Raw genomic sequence first — 20,492 nt, 5'->3', positions numbered from 1 at the left:
CCCTGCCATGGGCAGGGACCCCAAGGCTCAGCCAGTTCCCAACCCCCCTGCCATGGGCAGAGACCCCAAGGCTCAGCCAGTTCCCAACCCCCCTGCCATGGGCAGAGACCCCAAGGCTCAGCCAGTTCCAAGCCCCCTGCCGTGGGCAGGGACCCCAAGGCTCAGCCAGTTCCCAACCCCCCTGCCATGGGCAGGGACCCCAAGGCTTAGCCAGTTCCAAGCCCCCTGCCATGGGCAGGGACCCCAAGGCTCAGCCAGCTCCAACCCCCCTGCCATGGGCAGGGACACCTCACACCACAGCAGGTTGCTCACAGCCACCTCCAGCCTGGCCTCAAAACCTCCAGGGATGAGGATGAGGCTTCCACCACCTCCCTGGGCAACCTGTTCCAACCATGTGTGTGCCCTGCCCACAACCCCCTGCTCCTTCCTGATTTTTGTGGTGGTGTTTAATTGCCATTAATGTAAACAGATCTTAAAAGGTTCTTTCCCTCCTCTGGGGGTCAATGGACCTAATGAAGCAGCTCTAAGTGGCTCTGAATTGCTTTGATTAGGTGCTTGATTTCCTGTTTACCTCAGGGAAGTGGGCTTGGTCCTTCCCAGCTCAGGTGGATAAAAAGCCCTCAAGGGTCTCCTCAGCTCCAGAAAGAGCTGGAATCCTCTGGGCAGCTTCAGGGAAGGAGAAAGGTAAGAAACTCTCTGTTCACCTCTCTTTATACCTGTTTTTATCCTCATTTTCCCCCCCTGAGATCACAGAATCTTAAGGCTTGGAAGGGACCTCTGGGGATCCTCTACCACGTTTGAGGGTCAGGCAGCAGCCAGAGCAGGAACAGCCTGAAACTTTGGCTGAATTTTCCCCCAAAGTGACTTCCCCCCCCCCCCCCCCCCCCCCCCCCAGTAGCTTTGTCAGAAAAGACCTGCAGCAGGGCAAGTGTCAGGTTGGGAAGAGGAAGGCAGAAGCAGAGTGGGGTTTGGTGCATGGCAAATATCAGGTTGGGCTCTGCACCTACGCAGGGAAATGAGGAGGAATTGGTTCTGAGTTGCTTTTTGGGACCTCCCAGCTGTAGATTAAAAGGGGATAATGCTTTTGGCTGTTCCTCTTCTCCAAAGCAGGGCTGCAGAGGGGTTTGGGAAAACCTTCACACTGAAAATGAAACAAAATAAAGCTCCCCCCAGCTGCTCCTGCTGTTGTGAAGAAGTCAAATCCTAGGATCTAAGCGGTGTAGGTGTCACAAACCTCCAGCAAGCTCCTTGCTAGGCAGGGGGCTAGCAGGGTGTGACTGCTCCAGTGCAGTGGCCACGCAGGCAAAGGGATCCTGTGTCACTCACAGGTGGTTTTAAACCACGTTCTGAAAGCGTGGGCTGCTTGTTGCCTCCTCTCTGGGTAAGTCCTGCAGAGGAGGAGCAGTGGCTCTGCTCAGAGAGAGGGCAAGGGGCAATGGGTGCAAGCTTGGAGCAGAGGAGGTTCCACAGGGACAGAAGGAAAGAGTTTCACTGTGAGGGTGCCAGAGCCCTGGAGCAGGCTGCCCAGAGAGGTTGTGGGGTCTCCTTCTCTGGAGACTTTCCAAACCCCTCTGGTTGTGTCCCTGTGTGAGCTGCCCTGGCTGATGCTGCTCTGGCAGAAGGGTTGGACTCAGAGATCTCTGGAGGTGCCTTCCAACCCCTAACACTCTGTGATTCTGTGACTGTCCTCTCTTAAAATTGAGCCATTTCCCCTTCCAGCATCACAAAGAATTACCTTCAGTGGGACTAAATTATGACCCAAAGTGGGACTAAATTATGACTCCCTTCAGCTATTTTCAGAGCCCTCCTCAGAACCCACAATTTTGGAGATGAAATGGGGGGGGGGGGGGGGGGAAACCCCAAACAAATAAGAGGGAAAACTCCTGTAATGTAAACCTGATTTTTTTCCCCCTCCTTCCACATTTAAAATGCTCTTCAGGGGGGGTTGCTCTTCAGGATCCACTTCTGCTCTTCACACACTCTGTAATTCTTTGTCCTGTTATGGAGTGGGTTGGGTTGCAAGGGACCTTCAAGACCATCCAGTTCCAACCCCTCTGCCGTGGGCAGGGACCCTTCCCACCAGCCCAGGTTGCTCTTTTTATTCGGGTCCTTGCTTTAGCTCAAAGCATTTTAAGCAGCATTCAGAACACTGCTTTTCAGGGCTTTCCCCAGCATTTGGTCTGGGTGAGGTGATTTAACACATTCAGTGGGTGCCTGCCTTAATGGGAAGGGCTGAAAAATGCTTGCAAAAGATGCCACGCGTTTCCAGAGTAAAACAAACGACGGGATGCAAACGACAGCCAAAAAGGGGGAGATTGAGTCTTGCTCTCTCCCAAACAACAATTGGGCTGCTTTAAATGCAGGAATAACTGCTTAGGGGATTAAAGATCCGTCCACAGATCAATCAGTTGGTGAAGGATGTGGTCCCTGAGTCCTGCTCTGGACCTTTTCGTTTTGGTCCTGTACTATTCCTGCTGCGAACAGCAGCTCTCCGTTGAAATGGAGTTCCCAGGACCAGCTGAGGGTGAGGAACAACGAAACAGATCTGTGAGGCACGATTAAACCCGGGTTAGGACAGGGTTTGGAGAGCTGGAATAGTAATTAAAAGGGCTCAAATGTCCGAGGGCTGCTGAGCTGAGCTGTGGATGTGAGGACGAGGAACAGCTTGAAGCTCATAAATCTTGGAATTCGATCCTGTCACTGCCCGTGGGATATTTGTCAGAACAGATATTCACCGAGTGTGGCTCCAATCCCTTACAGGAGGGATCCATCCCGACAGCAAACGCCCCCCCTCCCCAGAAAGTAGCTCAGGCTCCGAAATCCTGCAAACCCCAGGGGGTGTGGGATAGCAGGACGCCGAATTCCCTGCTCCGACCCACGTCCGTCCCCCCCGTTCCCCCACCCCCCACCCCGCTCAACGTCCTCCAGATTGAATCGACCCTTAAAGCACAATGAGGTACCCACAGGGTCAGCTTGTAAACAGGGAGGAAGACAAAGCCCGTGCCTCCAGGAATGCACAACCCACAAAGAATTTGATGGCTACAATAAAAGTATAAGGAAACAACATTAAAAGCCACCGCGGCGGGAAGGCAGCGCTGGGCATTGAAAAAGCAATTTAACGGCGGAGGGCAGGAGAGGGCTTTGTGGGATGGAGAAGGCTGCTCGGAGCACAAGGGCTAGAGGGACGTTTACAAGCACGGGCACGTGCCCGGCCACCAGAGACCCCTCTGGGTCCCCTCTCCTCTCACTCGTCTCCCATCTGCCCCAGGGGTTGCCCTCTGCTTCTGAGCAGAGAAACCAGCCACCACGATGATGTCTTTCAAAGTCCTCTCCCTGCTGCTGGCTTCTCTGGGCTTCGTTTTGATGGAAGAGAACGTCTCAGGGTAAGTGTTTTGGAAAGCTCGCTGTGTTTTGAGCCTCTTCCAGCTCCCCACTGGAGGCAAATGGACGCTTTCCATTGGCATCTTGGTGAGGAGGTGAGAACAAGAGTCCTGAGGTAGATTGCAGGTAACAGGCAGCCGAGTTTACAGAGATGAGCAAGTGATAAGAGAGAGATCAAACTAAAGCCCTGAGTCTTTGAGCCAGAGCCAGGAACTCCCAGGTTTCCCTTACAAACTTCATGCCTCTGGGTTAGGAGGAACAAGCTGGAAGTCAACCAGAAGAGAAGGAAGCTGGCTGAAAACTAGAGGTGAGAGGTAATCATCTCACTTGCATAAGGCTAGAAGGTAGCTGGTACTGGGATGCTTCTGAAGACAGGACCAGGCACAGGATACAGAGTTTCCCCTTCTTCCCCTGACTCCTGCTACAGAATTTCCAGCTGCCACCCGAGATGATCCAAAAGAATCCTCAGTAGAGCAGGAGGAGTTGCTTCAATCCCAGAGAGTCATGCCAAAAAAAGAATCAGCCCTGGAATCCCCTCCTAATTTAGGAAGCCACCAACTGTCTGCCCTGTCAGACCTGTACTGATCTCAATGTCTGTCCTTGCCTTCTGCCACCCACCCCTGGGCTTCTCAACGGCTTCCTTGTCCCCAGGGGTGCAGCTCACTGGAGGAGGTAGCCTGAGCACGCTTGGAGCCTTAGCTTGGAGTCAAAGCCCAGGTGAACCAGAGCACACTGACTCCGGACAATCAGCAAACACCCAGAGCTCCTCTCCTCCCGGGTTGTCAGATCTGGGTTTCAGTTGCATTGGACAGCAAAATTCGTCCACGTTAGTCCCTTCTCTGGCCATCTCCTCCCCTTACAGCGCAGGAATGGGGTCACCTGTACCACGAGAGATCAGAAGTGCCCACCAAACCTTGCTGCCCATGCGGTCCACCACGTGCGAGCTGAGCCATACCCTCCGCGATGCCTTCCGCTGGGCTGCGCAGGTCTCACTGTCCCTCTGCTCTTACACCCCAGGGTAAGCGTAAGGACTCCCAGCGCCAGACCAGTGCAGAGACGCTACTCCGAGGCCACCCTGGCGAGCGATTACAGCCGCGCGATGGACAATATGCTGAAGAAGAACTTCGTGGAGTGGTTGCTAACCAGGCGGGAGAAGAAAAGCGAGTAAGTGCCGCGGACTTGCAACGATCCAAGCTCAGAGCTGTCGTCAGCCAGCTGATGGCTGCAGAAGAACGCGGAGCCGAGGATATTTTTCTTGGCTCGCAGCAGCGATCCTCGAGGGAGTTTGGTTTCTTTTTCTCTTTACCTTTTTCTTTCGTTTCCCTAAGTCTCAGAAATGTTTCTGCTCGCACACCGCCAACTCTTCCTCTCCCTGCCCGAAGAGCTCCGCGGCTGCTGCCGGAGGGGCTGGGAGGGAGCTGAGGTTCGGCGGCACAGCGGAGTTTTGGCGCCCTCTTGTGGCGTCTCCGGGTACTACCCTCCCGTTTCGCCCTTCCAGCAACATCATCGAGCCGTACAAGAGGGAAGCTGAGCCCCAAGCATCGGCTGCCAACGGTCAAAGTTTGGACCTGGGCACGCAGGAAGCCAAAGAGTTCTTCGCCTGGCTGTTGAAAGCCAAGAAAAATCAGAGGTGAGTTGGGGGAGTAGGAAGTGTGGTGGCAGGGAGGGGTGAGGTCCCCAAGTGTTGATCACTTGGTGAGGTTGGAGGAGATCTTTGGGATCATCAGGTTCTGAAGGACTGTGTTGGGGCAGGTGTGGATGGGAAGGGCTGTCATGTAGGGAAAAAAAATGAGAGGATTTTGATTTACAAAGGAAATTTCACTTTGTGCTACTCTGTTTCACGAGTGAGGGAAAGAACAAGGATTAAAAAATAGCCCAAAACAAACCCTCCCTGATTCTGGAATTGCTCACAAACCATAAATTAAAACCACCTGGATGATTGCTGAACAAAAAAGATGAGCCCAAATGCCAGCACACAGCCTCATCAACCCCCAACACTTTGGTATGGTTGAAGCTGAAGTTCATCCCCTCCCAACATCCCCTTGGCAGAGCAATCAAAACCAACTCCTTTGACCTAGTAAGAACCAAACCCTCCCAAAAGAAAACTCTCAGTCCAAAAAAAAAGAAGAGAAAATCGATGTAGTTCTGCAAAACATTTTGATTTGATCAAATTAACCCACCCAGGGGAGGAAGAAAATCCCCCCCCTGGCTCACACTCTGAGCTTGGCCACTTCATTTTTAAATCAGAGTCACAGAATGGGTTGAGTTGGAAGGGACCTTTAAAGCTCACCCAATCCACCACCCCCCCCTGCAGTCAGCAGGGACATCCCCCAAACTCAGCAGGGACATCCCCCAACCACAGCAGGTTGCTCACAGCCCCAGAGACCCTGACTTGCAGTGGTTCCAGGGATGGGGCAGCTCCCACCCCTCTGACCAACCTGGGCCAGGCTCTCATCACCCTCAGCACAGCAAATTTCTTCCTTCTCTCTGCTCTCATTCTCCCTCTTTCAGTCTCAAACCATCACCCCTCGACCTGTCACAGCAGGCCTTGCTCCAATGTCTACCTAAGCCTTCTGATTTGACCTCTCTAATTCCTGAAAGGCCACCAGAGCTTCTCCCTGGAGCCTCCTCTTCTCCAGGCTGAACAACCCAAACTCCCTTAGCCTGGCCTCACAAGACAGGATCTGCTCCAGCAGGTCCAGGTCCATGTCCATGTCTTGGGGGGGTCCAGAAGTGGCCACAGTACTCCAGGTGAGGTCTCACCAGAGCAGAGCAGCACAGGAGAATCCCCTCCCTTAAAGAAACAAAACTGATTCTTCCCTCCTAGTGCTGCTGCAAGCTCCTGCTGTGAGAAGCTGGTCAGCTACATGTGCAGCCAGGCAGGGGAGATGCTGCCTGGCCCAGGAGGAATTTCCTGGTTGCTCTCTGGGGTAATGGGCACAAACTTGAGCACAGGAAATTGCATCTAAGCATCAGGAGGAATTTTTGGGGTTGCTGTGAGGGTGGTAGAGCACTGGAGCAGGCTGTCCAGAGAGGTCTCTGTACAACCTGTGCTGGATTCTATGGTCCTGCTCTGGCAGGGGCAGGGGGTTGGACTTGATGATCTTCACAGGTCCCTTCCAACCCCTAACATCCTCTGATCTCCATTTCTGGAGTCATTCAAAACCCACTTGGCCACCATCCTGTGCAACCTGCTCTGGATCAACCTGCTCTAGCAGGAGGCTTGGACTTAGATGATCTCCAGAGGTTCCTTCCAACCCTTTGATTCTGATGTCTCTGAGCATCCCTGGTAAAGGATAGAGATATTTTTTTTGGGGGGGGAGGTTGGTTTTGGTTCTGTGGGCTTCTTTGAAGGTGGAGTCCCCATCCCTGGAGGTGTTCAAGAAGGGCTTGGACGTGGCACTTGGTGCCATGGTTTAGTCATGAGGTCTGTGGTGACAGGTTGGGCTTGATGACCTTGGAGGTCTCTTCCAGCCTTGGTGATTCTGTGATCTTAAAATCATCCTGATCATGGTGATGATGTCAGTAAGAGCTTGCTGGGCCCAGGTACCTCTGGGGCAAGGTAACCAAAGCCCAGCTGGAGCTGCAGCCTCATTTCCAGAGCCATCTGGCCCTGAACACACTGAGTGCATCTCAACCCTGCAAAGGCTTTCTGCTGTGTCAGCACATCCCCAGCCTGTCAATAGCTTGCTTCACCTCCCTCCCCCCCCCTTCCCCCCACTCCCAATCTGAGCTTATGGCACAAAATGTTCAAAGTGCAAATGAAACACAAGGGCAGGGGAAGAAAAGAGAGGAAAATCTGCTTCCAGGCATTTAAAACAACCCAGCAACAAAGGAGGAAGGGAGGGAGGGAGGGAGATGGTTCTTCTACCATCAAACCTAACAGGTTGTTGCTGTTTGGTCTTAAAATGATGGAAAGAAAGGGGGGAAAGATTAAAGAGAGGGAAGGAACTTACCCCCCACACAGCCTCCACCTTTCAGGCACCATCTCAGCATCAAAACCCCAAGAGAAAATGGAATTCCTAACTCCAGGGAGTCCTGGGACACTCAGCCAGAGCAGGGGTCTGGGGGGGGGGCATTTGTTGGCTTTGCCAGCCCTTGGATGAAAATTGCTTTGGAAAGCAAAAGGCTATGGGGGATGACCCTGGCCAGGGGGAAATGAGCTGAGCTGCGGTTCACAGAGGTGTCTTGGGCCAAGCACTCAGAGAATCAGACACCCAGAATTGCCCTTCATGCTGAAAAGACCAAATCAAAGGGAGGGAGGGCTTTGAGGGATCTCCAGGGGTCAGGCAGTCTGACCTCTGCTCCAAAGCAGGATCAGCGTTGCCCTAAACTGTTCCTGACAGATGTTTGTCTAACCTGTTCTGGAGGGGGTGGGGGTGGAGGGGAGATGGGGGGGGAAGGGAAACCTTTGATGCTGGAGATGAAGCAGCTCAATCAGCCTCTGGTTTTTTTAAAGATGTTTTATTATTCCCCCCTCCCCCCCCCTTAATTGCTTAAAAAAAAATAGATGGGGCTTGCAGGGGAAAGTCCTTGGGAACAAAGAGTTCCCTTTGTGAGGCTGGGGGGTGGCTGGATGCTGCTTCAGCCACACTCAGCCTTTGTTTTGATGCCTGCTTGGGTCTAAGAGGATGGTGGGGTGAAAGGGAGGGAGGGGAGGGAGCCTGACAGACATGGTCACTGCTGGGCACTCCAGAGGTGCCCAAGGCCAAGGTACTGTTGTGTCCAAGGTGCTCACCATGCCCAAGAGGTTAAAGGGGTTTGTGGGTTTAGCAGAGTCAAGGGTGTTAGAAATTCTTTCCAGTGGGGGTGGGGAAACGCTGGCACAGGTTGCCCAGGGGAGGTTGTGGCTGCCCCCTCCCTGGAGGTGTTCAAGGGCAGGCTGGATGAGGCCCTGAGGCCACCTGGGTTGGTGGGAGGTGTCCCTGGCCACGGCAGGGGGGGTTGGAATTGATCATTTGTGGATTCATAGAATGGTTTGGGTTGGAAAGGACCTTGAAGGTCATCTGGTTCCAAAGTCTCTTCCAACCCAAAGCATTCTATGAATCTATGAGCAATGTCCCTGTGAACTTTTGAGGGGATGGGGATACCAGGCTGGATCAAAGCTGGGGAGGGGTCTCCCTGTGAGGGGAGGCTGAGGGAGCTGGGGTTGCTTAGCCTGGAGAAGAGGAGGCTCAGGGGAGACCTTCTTGCTCTCTATAACTCCCTGAAGGGAGGTTGGAGCCAGGTGGGGGTTGGTCTCTTCTCCCAGGCACCCAGCACCAGAACAAGAGGACACAGTCTCAAACTGTGCCAGGGGAGGTTTAGGCTGGGGGTGAGGAAGAAATTCTTCCCAGCAAGAGAGATTGGCCCTGGGGATGTGCTGCCCAGGGGGGTGGTGGAGTCCCCATCCCTGGAGATGTTTAGGAAGAGCCTGGATGGGGTGCTTGGTGCCAGGGTTTAGTTGATTAGATGGTGTTGGATGATAGCTTGGACTCAATCTCAAAGGTCTACTCTGCCCTGCCCTGCCCTACCCTACTCTCTCCTCTCCATTTCCTGGCATGTTTCTTGCAGCTTTACTTGTCCAGAGGGTTTGAAGGATGTTTTGAACCAGGAGTTCCTGGCCTGGCTGATGTTGACTGATCTCTGCAGACCAACGTGAGTGGCTCTTCTACCTCTTCCTCTTGTCACAAGCATCCCTTACAGCTCCCTCCCCAGCCCTTGGCCCCAGAGGTACTTTCTGCAGTGCCCAATCCCCAAATGAAGGATTTCCTTAGATGATCCCTGGCTGCTGGCCTGGCACAGCCCAGCTGGGTTTGGTTGGAGGGCTCAGAGCTTGGCTCCAGTTTGGTTCCACCAAAGTACCTTCAGACCATCCATACAACAGGGATGGGCAAAAGACGTTTCAAACACTTAGTGTGCAGAGAAGGGAGGTTGGTGAATCCCTTTCCTCCCCCATGAGCATCAAACCACTTCCACTTTTATTTCCTCTGTGCATTGTATGCTGCTCTGAGAGGCATCCAGAAAGCAAGAGAAGAGACTGGGATGCCAAAGGTGCAGGGGAGGGTCCTGAGGGGACTTGAGGGGGGGGGGGGGTGTGGGGTGTGAAAAGCTCATCCTGTGCTCAGCTGATGAAGATGAAGGCTGAAACAAAGTCACCATCTATTAGACACAAAAACAGGGGGGCAAGCAAAGAGCTGTTTATGCTAATGGCCAAAGTTGGCACCAGAACAAAAAGGGATGGACTGGCCCTGAATAAATCTAGGTTGGAAATAAGAGGCAGCTCTGTGCTGCAGACAATTCCACGCAGCTCAGTCAGACAATGTGAGCCCAGCAGCCAGGCAGCAGAGAGAGAAAACAAACAACTGCTGAGCTCACACCACAGCCTCCTCCTGCAGGGGAAAACATTGATCTGCATCTCCCCCTCCCCAGCAGTTGCTGGTTTAGCTCCAGACTTGTAGGTGCACCCCACCAGATCCCAGCTTTGCTACCTGTCTCATAGTTTCATAGTTTCATTCAGGGTTGGAAGGGACCACAAGGATCATCTAGTTCCAACCCCCCTGCCATGGGCAGGGACACCCCACACTAGATCAGGCTGGACAGAGCCTCATCCAGCCTGGCCTTAAACACCCCCAGGGACGGGGCCTCGACCACCTCCCTGGACAACCCATTCCAGGGTTTCACCACTCTCATGGGGAAGAACTTCCTCCTCACATCTAGCCTGAATCTCCCCACCTCCAGCTTCATTCCATTCCCCCTAGTTCTATCACTGCCTGAGATCCTGAGCAGTCCTTCCCCAGCCTTCCTGTAGCCCCCTTCAGATACTGGAAGGCCACAATGAGGTCACCTGGGAGCCTTCTCTTCTCCAGCCTGAACAGCCCCAACTCCTTCAGTCTGTCCTCCTAAGAGAGGTGCTCCAGCCCTCTGATCATCCTCCTGGCCCTTCTCTGGACACCTTCCAGCTCCTCCACATCCCTCTTGTAATAGGGGCTCCAGAACTGGACACAGTACTCCAGGTGGGGTCTCACCAGGGCTGAGTAGAGGGGGAGGATCACCTCCCTCGACCTGCTGGCCACACTTCTCCTGCTGCAGCCCAGGATCTGATTGGCTTTGCAGGCTGCAAGTGCACACTGAGAGTTCCTGGTGAGCTTTTTGTCCACCAGCACCCCCAAGTCTCTCTCCTCAGGGCTGCTTTCCAGCCAGTCCCTGCCCAGCCTGGATTTGTGCCTGGGATTGCCTCGACCCAGCTGCAGGACCCTGCCCTTGCTCTTATTGAACTTCATGAGGTTGGCCTGTGCCCACCTCTCCAGCCTGTCCAGGTCCCTCTGGATGGCCTCCCTTCCCTCCAGCTGTCTGCTGCACCACACAGCTTGGTGTCATCAGCAAACCTGCTGAGGGTGCACTCAATGCCACTGTCCATGTCACTGACAAAGATGTTGAACAAGACAGGTCCCAGGGCTGATCCCTGAGGGACTCTGCTTGTCCCTGGCCTCCACTGGGACATGGAGCCATTGCCAGCCACTCTTGCTAGCCAGTCTTGCTAGCAAAATGGGTTAGGAGGGTGGGGAGGGCCATCAGCCCTGCCCCTCGTCCTTCCACAGGAGCCAAATGCAAATAGGTTAAGTGCAGCACCAAAGGAATTTTTTCTGGGGGGGTTTCAATCCTTTTTCTGCTTTGTCAGGGCTGCATAACTGCAGGACCTCCCCCAGGAGCTCCATCTCCATCCTACCAGGACAGAAGAAAAGGAGGGAAAGGTCTAACACAGAGTTCTGTGCCTGTTGTCTGTTTCACTTAATGCAAGCAATAAAGAGTTTGTTCTGAAGCTGACATAAGGTTCAGATGAGAATTTATTTGGGGACAAGCTATAAAGTATTGCTCAAGTGCTGAAAACCACCCAAGGAGTCCTCCCAAATGAGGCTTCTAAGGGTCCACAACACAGCTTGTGAGTGCCAGTGAGCTGCAGCTGATGGAGCCATGGGACAGAACCATCCTGACCCCCCAGGTTTCCAGGTGCCTGAGCCCTGCCACGGGGTGATGATTGGAAAATCGGTGCTGGCAGCAGCTGTGGGTGGTGAAGCTCAGCCTGGGCTGAGGGAAATGAAGCCAGCCAGGAGCCAGCTGAGCTACCAAAGGATTACTAAGGACCTGTCCTCCCTCCTGCCCTCCCTAAACCACGGCTCCGCTGCACCCTGTGGAGGGCACCAGATGGGAGCCAGCCCCATAGTGAAGTCCTGACCTCCGTGTGGGGGGGGTGTGTGTGGGGGGGTGTTCACCCCTACCCAAAGCAGGGCTCTTCTCACCCCTGGGGAGACTCAAACCTCCTCCAGTGACAGCTACACTCAGCCCAGGGTAGGTGGGAACTTATCTCCACCTAGAGGCAGCGATCCCCAAGCCAAGTTGGGGCTCCCCTCACCCCTGGGGAAGCTAAAACCCCTTCTGGTAACAGCTACCCCAACCTCGGGGATGTAACGGTGCCGCACAGGGGACCCACCCCCCGCCAGGCAAGGACTCACCCCCATTTAGGGGTGGGCTACCCCTACCCAAACTGGGACTCCCCCTCACCCCCTCGGGGGGGAGCCACCCTAAACAGGACCTCACCTTCCCCTGGGGGGGTCAAGCCACCCCAGAAGGACTGAACACACACACACACACCCCCCAAGTGAGAGGTCTAGCCCTCACCTCGGTGGGGGCGACACCCCCCTGCGGAGAACACCCACCCCCTACGCAGCGCTTCCGCCCCCGCGGGGGTGGTCCCAAGCCCCTGCAGGGTCCCTCCTGCCCCCCATGCACACAGAGAGACCCTCCCGAGGGACCTGAGCCCCTCAGCCTGTCCCCCAGCCCCGGGGGGGGGGGGTATCCTCGCTCCCCGGGAGGGTATCCCCGCGCGCCGGGGGCTATCCCCGCTCGCCGGGGGGGGTGTCCCGCTCCCCGGGGGGGTGTCCCCGCTGCCCGGGGGGTATCCCCGCTGCCCGGGGGCGGTGTCCCCGCTCCCCGGGGGAGTATCCCCGCTCCCCGGGGGGGTATCCCCGCTGCCCGGGGGAGGTGTCCCCGCTCCCCGGGGGGGTATCCCCGCGCGCCGGGGGCGTGTCCCCGCTGCCCGGGGCGGGGGGGAGCAGCCACGTGCCGCCTGCGTCACGCCGCGCGTCGCGGGCTGATGACGTCAGAGGGAGCGCGGCGGGCAGCGGGGCCGGGATGCACCGGCGGGGGGTGGGCGCGGGCGCCATCGCCAAAAAGAAGCTCGCGGAGGTGAGGAGGGGTCCGGGATCCTGCCGGGGGGGGGAGGGCAGGCCCCGGGCAGGGGGAGCGCCAGGGTCGTGAGCCGTGAGGCCGGCCCGGGGCGGGGGTGTCAGGCCCGTGGGAGCGGAACCGGCGCTTACCGGGCTCGTCAGGGAGGTTCCGAGCCCAAGTGCGGGTTGCCAGACCCGGTGTGGTGGGTGTAAGGCCCCGGGGGAGGGGTGCCAGACCCAGCAGGGGAGGTGTCAGGGCTGTGGGAGGGGAACCGGCACCCACTGGGCCCTTGTGGGAAGTGCCGGGCCCGTGGGGGGGGACCAGGACCCACCAAGGCCAGGAGAGTGGTGTCAGACCCTGCCGGTCTCGGGCAAGGAGCTGCCAGGCTCCATCGGTACCGGGTGAGCAGGGCCAGGCCCTCTGGTGGGACATGCCAGGCTCGGTGTGGAGCCATCCCAGCCAGAGCCTGCCCTGGGCTCCCTGGCAGCCTCTCTAGGGCGCCAGGCTGGATGTCCTCTTGGTTCATCCATCTCCCTCCTCCAGCGCTGGCTTCTGGTCCATCTCTCCTTCAGCACTGTCTCCATCATCCTGTTCCCTTCCTGCAGGCAAAGTACAAGGAGCGAGGGACGGTCCTGGCTGAAGACCAGCTGGCCCAGGTGGGAACAACCATGGCTGTGAGCTTGGATTTCTCCTCTGCTCCAGTGTCTGGAGCGTTGGCCATGAGCAGTGTGGATGATGATGGCACCCAACAGGCTGCTTTTGCAGTGGAGAGCTCTGATGTTTGCCACAGGCCTCCTCTTCCTCCCTTCTCAGGATCTCAGCAACATCTCCTTCCTGTTCCTGCCACACATGCACCACAGAGTAACTGCTGGGCCCCCTCTGGGCTCAGGACAGCCCTTTCCCTTGGCTTATCTCCACTGTGGGCTGATAGTGGCTTGAATTCAGTGTCAGAAGCATGGAGAGCTCTGACTTGGTGGCCAAGAAGGCCAACATCATCCTGGCCTGTATGAGGAACGTTGTGGCCAGCAGGCCCAGGGCAGTGATTGTCCCCCCTGTGCTCAACACTGGTGAGGCCACACCCTGAGTTCAGTTTTGGAGTCCTTACTCCAAGGACATTGAGAGGCTGGAGTGGGTCCAGAGAAGGGTGACAAAGCTGGGGAAGGGTCTGGAGAGCAGGGCTGGTGAGGAGCAGCTGAGGGAACTGGGAGTGTTGAGCCTGGAGAAAAGGAGGCTGAGGGGAGACCTCATTGTTCTCTACAACTCTCTGAAGGGAGGCTGGAGTGAAGTGAGGCTTGGTCTCTTTTCACTAGTCACAGTTGATGAGAGAAGAGGAAATGTCCTCACATTGCACCAGGGGAGGTCTGGGCATGAGCAGAGATTTCTTCACTGAAAGGGTTCTCAAACGTTGGAGCAGGCTGCCCGGGGAGGTGGTTGAATCCCCATCCCTGGAGGTGTTTCGAAGAGGCAGAGCTGTGGTGTTGAGGGCCAGGGTTTAGCAGCAGCCTTGGCAGAGCTGGAGGGTGGTTTGCCTGGATGATCCTGAAGCTCTTTTCCATCCAAACCAGTGCTGTGTTTCTGTGATCTCACTGAGTGACCTTTTGTTTCCTTCCTTTAAAGACCCCAAGCAGCACATGGCAGAGCTGAGTGCTTGAGGGCTCTGCTCCCTTAGTGCCTGCTGGGGCCTGTTTATGGGGGGGGGGGGGGGAAAAGGAAGAATTCACTCACTCTTAAGCCTCTGTTAACACTTCTCTGCCATTCTCTTCCAGATGTCCAAGCAGCTGGACATGTTTAAGACCAACTTAGAAGAGTTTGCCAGCAAGCACAAGCAGGAGATCCGTAAAAACCCCAAGTTCCGGGTCCAGTTCCAGGACATGTGTGCCACCATTGGAGTGGATCCCTTGGCATGTGAGGAGCAGGCCCTGGCCTTCACCACTCCTTAGATCCCTCTCACTCTTCACCCTGTGCACAGCTGGGGAGGAAGCTGCTGGAGGTTGTCCTCGAGGGAAAGCTGGCGGTGCTGTGACTCCTGGAGCCTGTGAATCGCTGTGACGGACCTTGGGGTGTTGTGTACTCAGAAGGGAGAGGGGGAGGAAACAGTGATGAAAACGGGGGCTGCGTCCCAGGGGGCTGCATCCCAGGGGGCTGCGTCCCAGGGGGCTGCGTCCCAGGGGGCTGCATCCCAGGGGGCTGCATCTCGGGAGACTCTGTCCCTGGGGGCTGCATCTCTGGAGACTCCGTCTCCTGGGGGCTCCGTCTCCTGGGGGCTGCGTCCCTGGGGGCTGCGTCTCAGGAGACTCTGTCCCTGGGGGCTGCATCCCTGGGGACTCTGTCCCTGGGGGCTGCATCTCTGGGGACTCTGTCCCTGGGGGCTGCATCTCTGGGGACTCTGTCCCTGGGGGCTGCATCTCTGGAGACACTGTCCCTGGGGGCTGCATCTCTGGAGACTCTGTCCCTGGGGGCTGCCTCCCTGGAGACTCTGTCCCTGGGGGCTGCCTCCCTGGAGACTCTGTCCCTGGGGGCTGCCTCCCTGGAGACTCTGTCCCTGGGGGCTGCCTCCCTGGGGACTCTGTCCCTGGGGGCTGCATCCCTGGGGACTCTGTCCCTGGGGGCTGCCTCCCTGGGGACTCTGTCCCTGGGGGCTGCCTCCCTGGGGACTCTGTCCCTGGGGGCTGCATCCCTGGGGACTCTGTCCCTGGGGGCTGCATCCCTGGGGACTCTGTCCCTGGGGGCTGCATCCCTGGGGACTCTGTCCCTGGGGGCTGCATCCCTGGGGACTCTGTCCCTGGGGGCTGCATCCCTGGGGACTCTGTCCCTGGGGGCTGCATCCCTGGGGACTCTGTCCCTGGGGGCTGCATCCCTGGGGACTCTGGCCCTGGGGGCTGCATCCCTGGGGACTCTGGCCCTGGGGGCTGCATCCCTGGGGACTCTGGCCCTGGGGGCTGCATCCCTGGGGACTCTGGCCCTGGGGGCTGCATCCCTGGGGACTCTGGCCCTGGGGGCTGCATCCCTGGGGACTCTGGCCCTGGGGGCTGCATCCCTGGGGGCTGCGTCTCTGGGGACTCTGTCCCTGGGGACTCCGTCTCCTGGGGGCTGCGTCCTGGGGTCTCCATCTCTGGAGGCTTTCAGTGCCCCCCTGGACACCACGTTGCTCTGTGATCCTGCTCTGGCAGGGGGGCTGCACTGGCTGATCTTCAGAGGTCCCTTCCAACCCCTACCGTTCTGTGGCTCCAGCCATCAGCCGTTAAACCACGTCCCCAGGCGCCACGGCCACAGCCCTGCCTGCTCCTCACGCCTGCAGGCAGCAGTGCAGTGGCTTCAGAAGTGCCCTGTGCTCCTGCCTGCGCCCATAGCTCCCAGCTTGGCTGTGTAGGATGCTCTCTGCCTCAGGATGCCCAGGGTGGAGGGCTCAGCATTCCCAGGAAGACCAAACCATGCTGGTCCTGTTGGGTGAAATGGCCCTGGCTGGGGGCAGCTGGCTCAGAGGGGGAGGGCAGGCATGTGAGAGGGTCCTCACAGGGAGGTTTGGGAGCAGCCTTCTTGCCACCAGCAGCTGTTAAGAGTATTTTTTGCCAGTGCTTCAACCTCTTTCCCCTTTGTCCCTTCACAGCTGGGAAAGGATTCTGGTCAGAGATGCTGGGAGTTGGAGACTTCTACTATGAACTGGGTGTGCAGATCATTGAGGTTTGCTTGGCTCTGAAACACAGGAACGGAGGTGAGGATCCCACTGCTGTCTGGGTACTCCTACAACTACCTGAAGGGAGGTTGGAGCCAGGTCAGGGGTTGGTCTCTTCTCCCAGGCAACCAGCACCAGAACAAGAGGACACAGTCTCAAGCTGTGCCAGGGGAGGTTTAGGCTGGAGGGGAGGAGAAAGTTCTTCCCAGAGAGAGTTGTTAGCCATTGGGATGTGCTGCCCAGGGAGGTGGTGGAGTCCCCATCCCTGGAGGTGTTCAAGAGGGGCTTGGATGTGGCACTTGGGGCCATGGTTTAGTTGTCAGGAGGTCTTGGGTGCCAGGTTGGACTTGCTGATCTCTGAGGTCTTTTCCAACCTCATTGATTCCATGATTCCATGATCCAGAGGCCTTTTCCCTGTGGCAGATGAGTCAGGGTGGCTCAGGGGAGGGGGCTTGACTGGACTCCCCGAGTCAGTCAGGTGGCAGTTTTGTCTCCATGGTCCCTCAAAAAGCTTTGGTTTGTTTCTCTGATGTTCCAGCCACACCACTGGTAACTGTGCTGTGAACTGTTAATCAACTCAGTGACTTAGTGATTCCCACAGAAGATCAGCCCTGGGTGAGGCTACAAACCCATGACTTAGGATGGTGGGGAAGGAGCAGGGATCAGAGCCTTGAAGGAACATGAAGCTGCCAAGTGTCTGCTTTGAGGCAGCTGGAGGGTTGCCTCTGAAGGACCACAGCCACGCTCCAAAGAATTGGAATGCCACTCTTAAGTCCCTAATTAAAAGATAGATGTTCCTCACTCCACAAGGGCAACCTGACACCAGGAGTGGGCTCCAGCAGAGCCAGCTGAAACTCGAGGCTGATCCATCTGTGGGAGAAGGCAACAGCTGACTGACCTGGGAAGGGACTGGGAGCTTATCTCACCCAGGGCTGGATGCTGGGAACAATGAACAGGCAGGGCAGAGGCAGTGGCAAGCACACAAAGGACCTTTGACTGCTGGAGTGAGGCTGGAGCTGTGCATTAATGCTTCCCTCCCCCCTTGTGTTGCCTCCTAGGTCTGATAATGCTGGAAGAACTTCACCAGCAAGTGCTGAAGGGAAGGGGGAAGTTTGCACAGGATGTCAGCCAGTGAGTGTCTGAGTGGTGCTGGGAAGGGCAATCACACAGCATGTGGGGAAGAAAAGAGGGTGACTGATCTCAGGGGGTGCTCTTTGCTGGGTTTAACTTGCAGCAGCAGAGCCAGTGAGCCACAAAGAGCAATCCCACCCCTTCTGGAAGGCCTGAGGCATAAAGGGCCTCTTGCCTTGAGCTGGAGGCAATGAAGCTCCTGCAAATTCTCTGCTCTTACTGCCTCAGTCTGCTGAAGCTGCTGTGCTGTCCTGAGCTGTAAGGCAGGGCCTGATGGATGTCATTACAGAAGAGTTTAGGACACAGCTCACAATCACTAATTGGGGCTGAAGCTTCAAGTGTAGCACTTGCAGCTCAGCTGCTACAAGTGCCTCAAGAGGCTGGGGCCAGGCTCTGCTCAGTGGTGCCCAGTAACAGCACAAGGGGCAAAGGGCACAAACTGGAACCCAGGAGGTTCCATCTGAACAGGAGGAGGAACTTGTCTGGTGTGAAGCTGCTGGAGGCCTGGAGCAGGCTGAGCCCAGAGAGGTTGTGGAGCCTCTTTCTGTGGAGAGCTTCCAATTTCCCCCCTGGCTATTGTGCTCCTGGGCAAGCTGCTGTGGGTGCCCTGCTTTAGCAGGGGGGTTGGGCTGGCTGAGCTCCAGAGGTCCCTTCCAACCCCTCCCATGCTGGGATTCTGGGAAGTGTGTCTCTAATGCAAGGCTGCACTGCTGCAAGGCAGGCACAGAGACAAACTCATTCTAAACTGCTTTATAAAACCATCTCTCAGCTCTTGGGTTACCTGAGGCTGCAGCAAGCTCCCAGGAGCTGTCACTGCTCACAGCTGCTGCACAGCAAACCTTCCTCATGTCCAGGATGTAAGGAGCAGCTTGAGAGGCTCTGACTTTAAAGCCTTACATTGACTTCTGCTTCTCAGGGACGACCTCCTTCGTGCAATCAAGAAACTGAAGGTCCTGGGGAGTGGCTTTGGGATTATCCCTGTTGGAGGAACATATCTGATCCAGTCAGTGCCAGCTGAACTGAACATGGACCACACTGTTGTCTTGCAGCTGGCAGAGGTACTGAGCCAGGAGGTTTTAGAAGACAGCCACCTTGAAAGAACTTCATTGCTTCCATGATGAGGAGCTGTGATTAGACCAGGCCTGTGGGCAAAGCTCTCCACACTCTTCTGAACACTCAGGGCTGGTGAGGAGCAGCTGAGGGAGCTGGGGGTGTTCAGCCTAAAGAGAAAAGGAGGCTGAGGGGAGGCCTTCTGGCTCTCTCCAGCTCCCTGAAGGGAGGTTGGAGGCAGGTGGGGGTTGGTCTCATCTCCCAGGGAGCAAGTGATGGGAGAAGAAATGGCCTCAGGTTGCACCAGGGGAGGTTTAGGCTGGACAGCAGAAGAAACTTCTTCACTGGAAGGGTTCTCAAACCATGGAACAGGCTGCCCAGGGAGGTGGTTGAATCCCCATCCCTGGAGGTGTTTAAAAGAGGCAGAGCTGAGGTGCTGAGGGCCATGCTTTGGCAGCAGCCTTGGCAGAGCTAGAGAATGGTTGGACTGGGTGATCTTAAAGGGCTGCTTGTCTTCCCACCCAAATGATGCTATGATTCCAAGCTATGGATTTAAGCCTTGACTCATGCCAGTGTGGTGTTTTTCCTTCTCATTGCAGAAAAAGGGCTATGTAACAGTCAGTGAGATCAGGACCAGCCTGAAGTGGGAGACAGAGCGTGCAAAGCAAGTGCTGGTAGGTACAAAGGTCTCAGGGGCACAGCAGAGTTGAGAGACAGCAGGCACATTGCTGGGGCTGTGTTACCACAGCATGCCATGCCCAGGGGAGCCTACACCAGCTGGTAAACTGAAGGCAGGCAGAGTGCACACTGTGTGGAGATGGAATGAGGCTCCCAGAGGCTGCAGAGATTCCTGTGGCTTCACTGCGCTCCCTCAGAACTTGTAGTGATAGGACAAGAGGGAATGGATTGAAGCTTGAGGAGGGCAGACTGAGAGTGGAGATTAGGAAGAAATTCTTTCCAGTGAGGGGGATGAGACACTGGAACAGTTTGCCCAGGGGAGGTTGTGGCTGCCCCCTCCCTGGAAGTGTTCCAAGGCCAGGCTGGATGAGGCCTTGAGCAGCCTGGGCTGGTGGGAGGTGTCCCTGGCAGGGGGGGTTGGAACTGGATGAACTTTAAGGTCCCTTCCAACTCCAACCAGTCTCTGACTCTAAGAAAACTTGAAGCTTGTTAGCTCAGGCCCTCCCTAAACACAGAGGGTGGGCATGGCTGGATGGCTGAAGTATATTCTTTCCCAATCAAATTGAGTGAAAAATGATTGTAACCCCCTCCCTTAGCCTCAAATCAGTGTGGGGACAGGAGTGGTGGGAATGGCTTCTCAGCCACCTCAGTTTCACTCACAGTTTCCACTCTTGTTTGGACTAGGAACACTTGCTGAAGGAAGGGATGGCCTGGCTGGACACACAGGCAGCAGGAGAACCTCAGTACTGGCTGCCTGCTCTCTTCACAGAGCTGTACTCTCAGGAAATCACTCCAGAGGAAGCCAAAGAGGCAATACCTTGACTGCTACATCATGTTCTGTGCCTCTCTAGAATTCTTTTGGGGAGGTTATTTGCATATCACCTGAAACCCAGGGGCAGGGGGCTTGAAATAAAAGGTTTTGTAAGTAAGAAGTAAGTGAAAGTTTTTGCAAAGGAAGAGGAAAGCTGGGAAGGGACTTTTGCCAAGGGCTTGGTGTGAGAGGATGAGGGGCAAGGGCTTTGAGCTGGAAGAGGGCAGACTGAGACTGGAGATTAGGAAGAAATCCTTTCCAGTGAGGGTGGGGAGACACTGGCACAGGTTGCCCAGGGGAGGTTATGGGTGTCCCCTCCCTGGAGGTGTTCAAGGCCAGGCTGGATGAGGCCTTGAGCAACCTGGGGCTGGTGGGAGGTGTCCCTGCCCATGGCAGGGGGTTGGGACTGGATGATCTTTGAGGTCCCTTCCAACCCAACCCATTCTGTGAGTCTCTGAGCATGTTGCCATCTTCAGTGAAGAGAGAGGCCCAAGGCAATGTGCTGCAAGTCCTCTTCTCCTTAAAATTCCTCCTGTGCTGCTTTTTCAACTAAAGCCCAGC

The 20,492-nt window shown here is 56.2% G+C and overlaps 2 protein-coding genes across 2 annotated transcripts; both read left to right on the top strand.

Annotated features, from left to right (window-relative positions):
- Positions 1-614: 614 nt before the first annotated feature.
- Positions 615-11,184, top strand: GIP (gastric inhibitory polypeptide). Its single transcript, XM_068166389.1, has 6 exons — positions 615-684; positions 3,269-3,383; positions 4,399-4,545; positions 4,880-5,011; positions 8,935-9,018; positions 11,042-11,184. The coding sequence occupies exons 2-6, from the start codon at positions 3,310-3,312 to the stop codon at positions 11,049-11,051; spliced, it is 447 nt and encodes a 148-aa protein (XP_068022490.1). The 5' UTR covers positions 615-684; positions 3,269-3,309; the 3' UTR covers positions 11,052-11,184.
- A 1,336-nt stretch (positions 11,185-12,520) lies between these two features.
- On the top strand, positions 12,521-20,052 carry SNF8 (SNF8 subunit of ESCRT-II). The gene is made up of 8 exons (XM_068166386.1): positions 12,521-12,606; positions 13,194-13,244; positions 14,355-14,493; positions 16,196-16,300; positions 17,320-17,392; positions 18,309-18,450; positions 19,042-19,116; positions 19,805-20,052. The coding sequence occupies exons 1-8, from the start codon at positions 12,553-12,555 to the stop codon at positions 19,940-19,942; spliced, it is 777 nt and encodes a 258-aa protein (XP_068022487.1). The 5' UTR covers positions 12,521-12,552; the 3' UTR covers positions 19,943-20,052.
- The last annotated feature ends 440 nt before the right edge of the window (positions 20,053-20,492 follow it).

The sequence above is a fragment of the Melanerpes formicivorus genome, unplaced genomic scaffold (assembly GCF_026170545.1).
Source record: "Melanerpes formicivorus ecotype bairdi unplaced genomic scaffold, bMelFor1.0.p_v2 SCAF_100, whole genome shotgun sequence".
NCBI lineage: Eukaryota > Metazoa > Chordata > Aves > Piciformes > Picidae > Melanerpes > Melanerpes formicivorus.
Note: the sequence above shows the minus strand (reverse complement) of the source record. Positions and strands in the feature narration are given on the sequence as shown.

Coding starts and splice junctions, on each gene's coding strand:
- SNF8 (XM_068166386.1), top strand. CDS start 12,553: ATGCACCGGCGGGGGGTGGGCGCGGGCGCCATCGCCAAAAAGAAGCTC. Junction 12,607..13,193: donor CCAAAAAGAAGCTCGCGGAG/GTGAGGAGGGGT, acceptor CCCTTCCTGCAG/GCAAAGTACAAGGAGCGAGG. Junction 14,494..16,195: donor TGGAGTGGATCCCTTGGCAT/GTGAGGAGCAGG, acceptor GTCCCTTCACAG/CTGGGAAAGGATTCTGGTCA.
- GIP (XM_068166389.1), top strand. CDS start 3,310: ATGATGTCTTTCAAAGTCCTCTCCCTGCTGCTGGCTTCTCTGGGCTTC. Junction 3,384..4,398: donor ATGGAAGAGAACGTCTCAGG/GTAAGTGTTTTG, acceptor CTTACACCCCAG/GGTAAGCGTAAGGACTCCCA. Junction 5,012..8,934: donor AAAGCCAAGAAAAATCAGAG/GTGAGTTGGGGG, acceptor TGTTTCTTGCAG/CTTTACTTGTCCAGAGGGTT.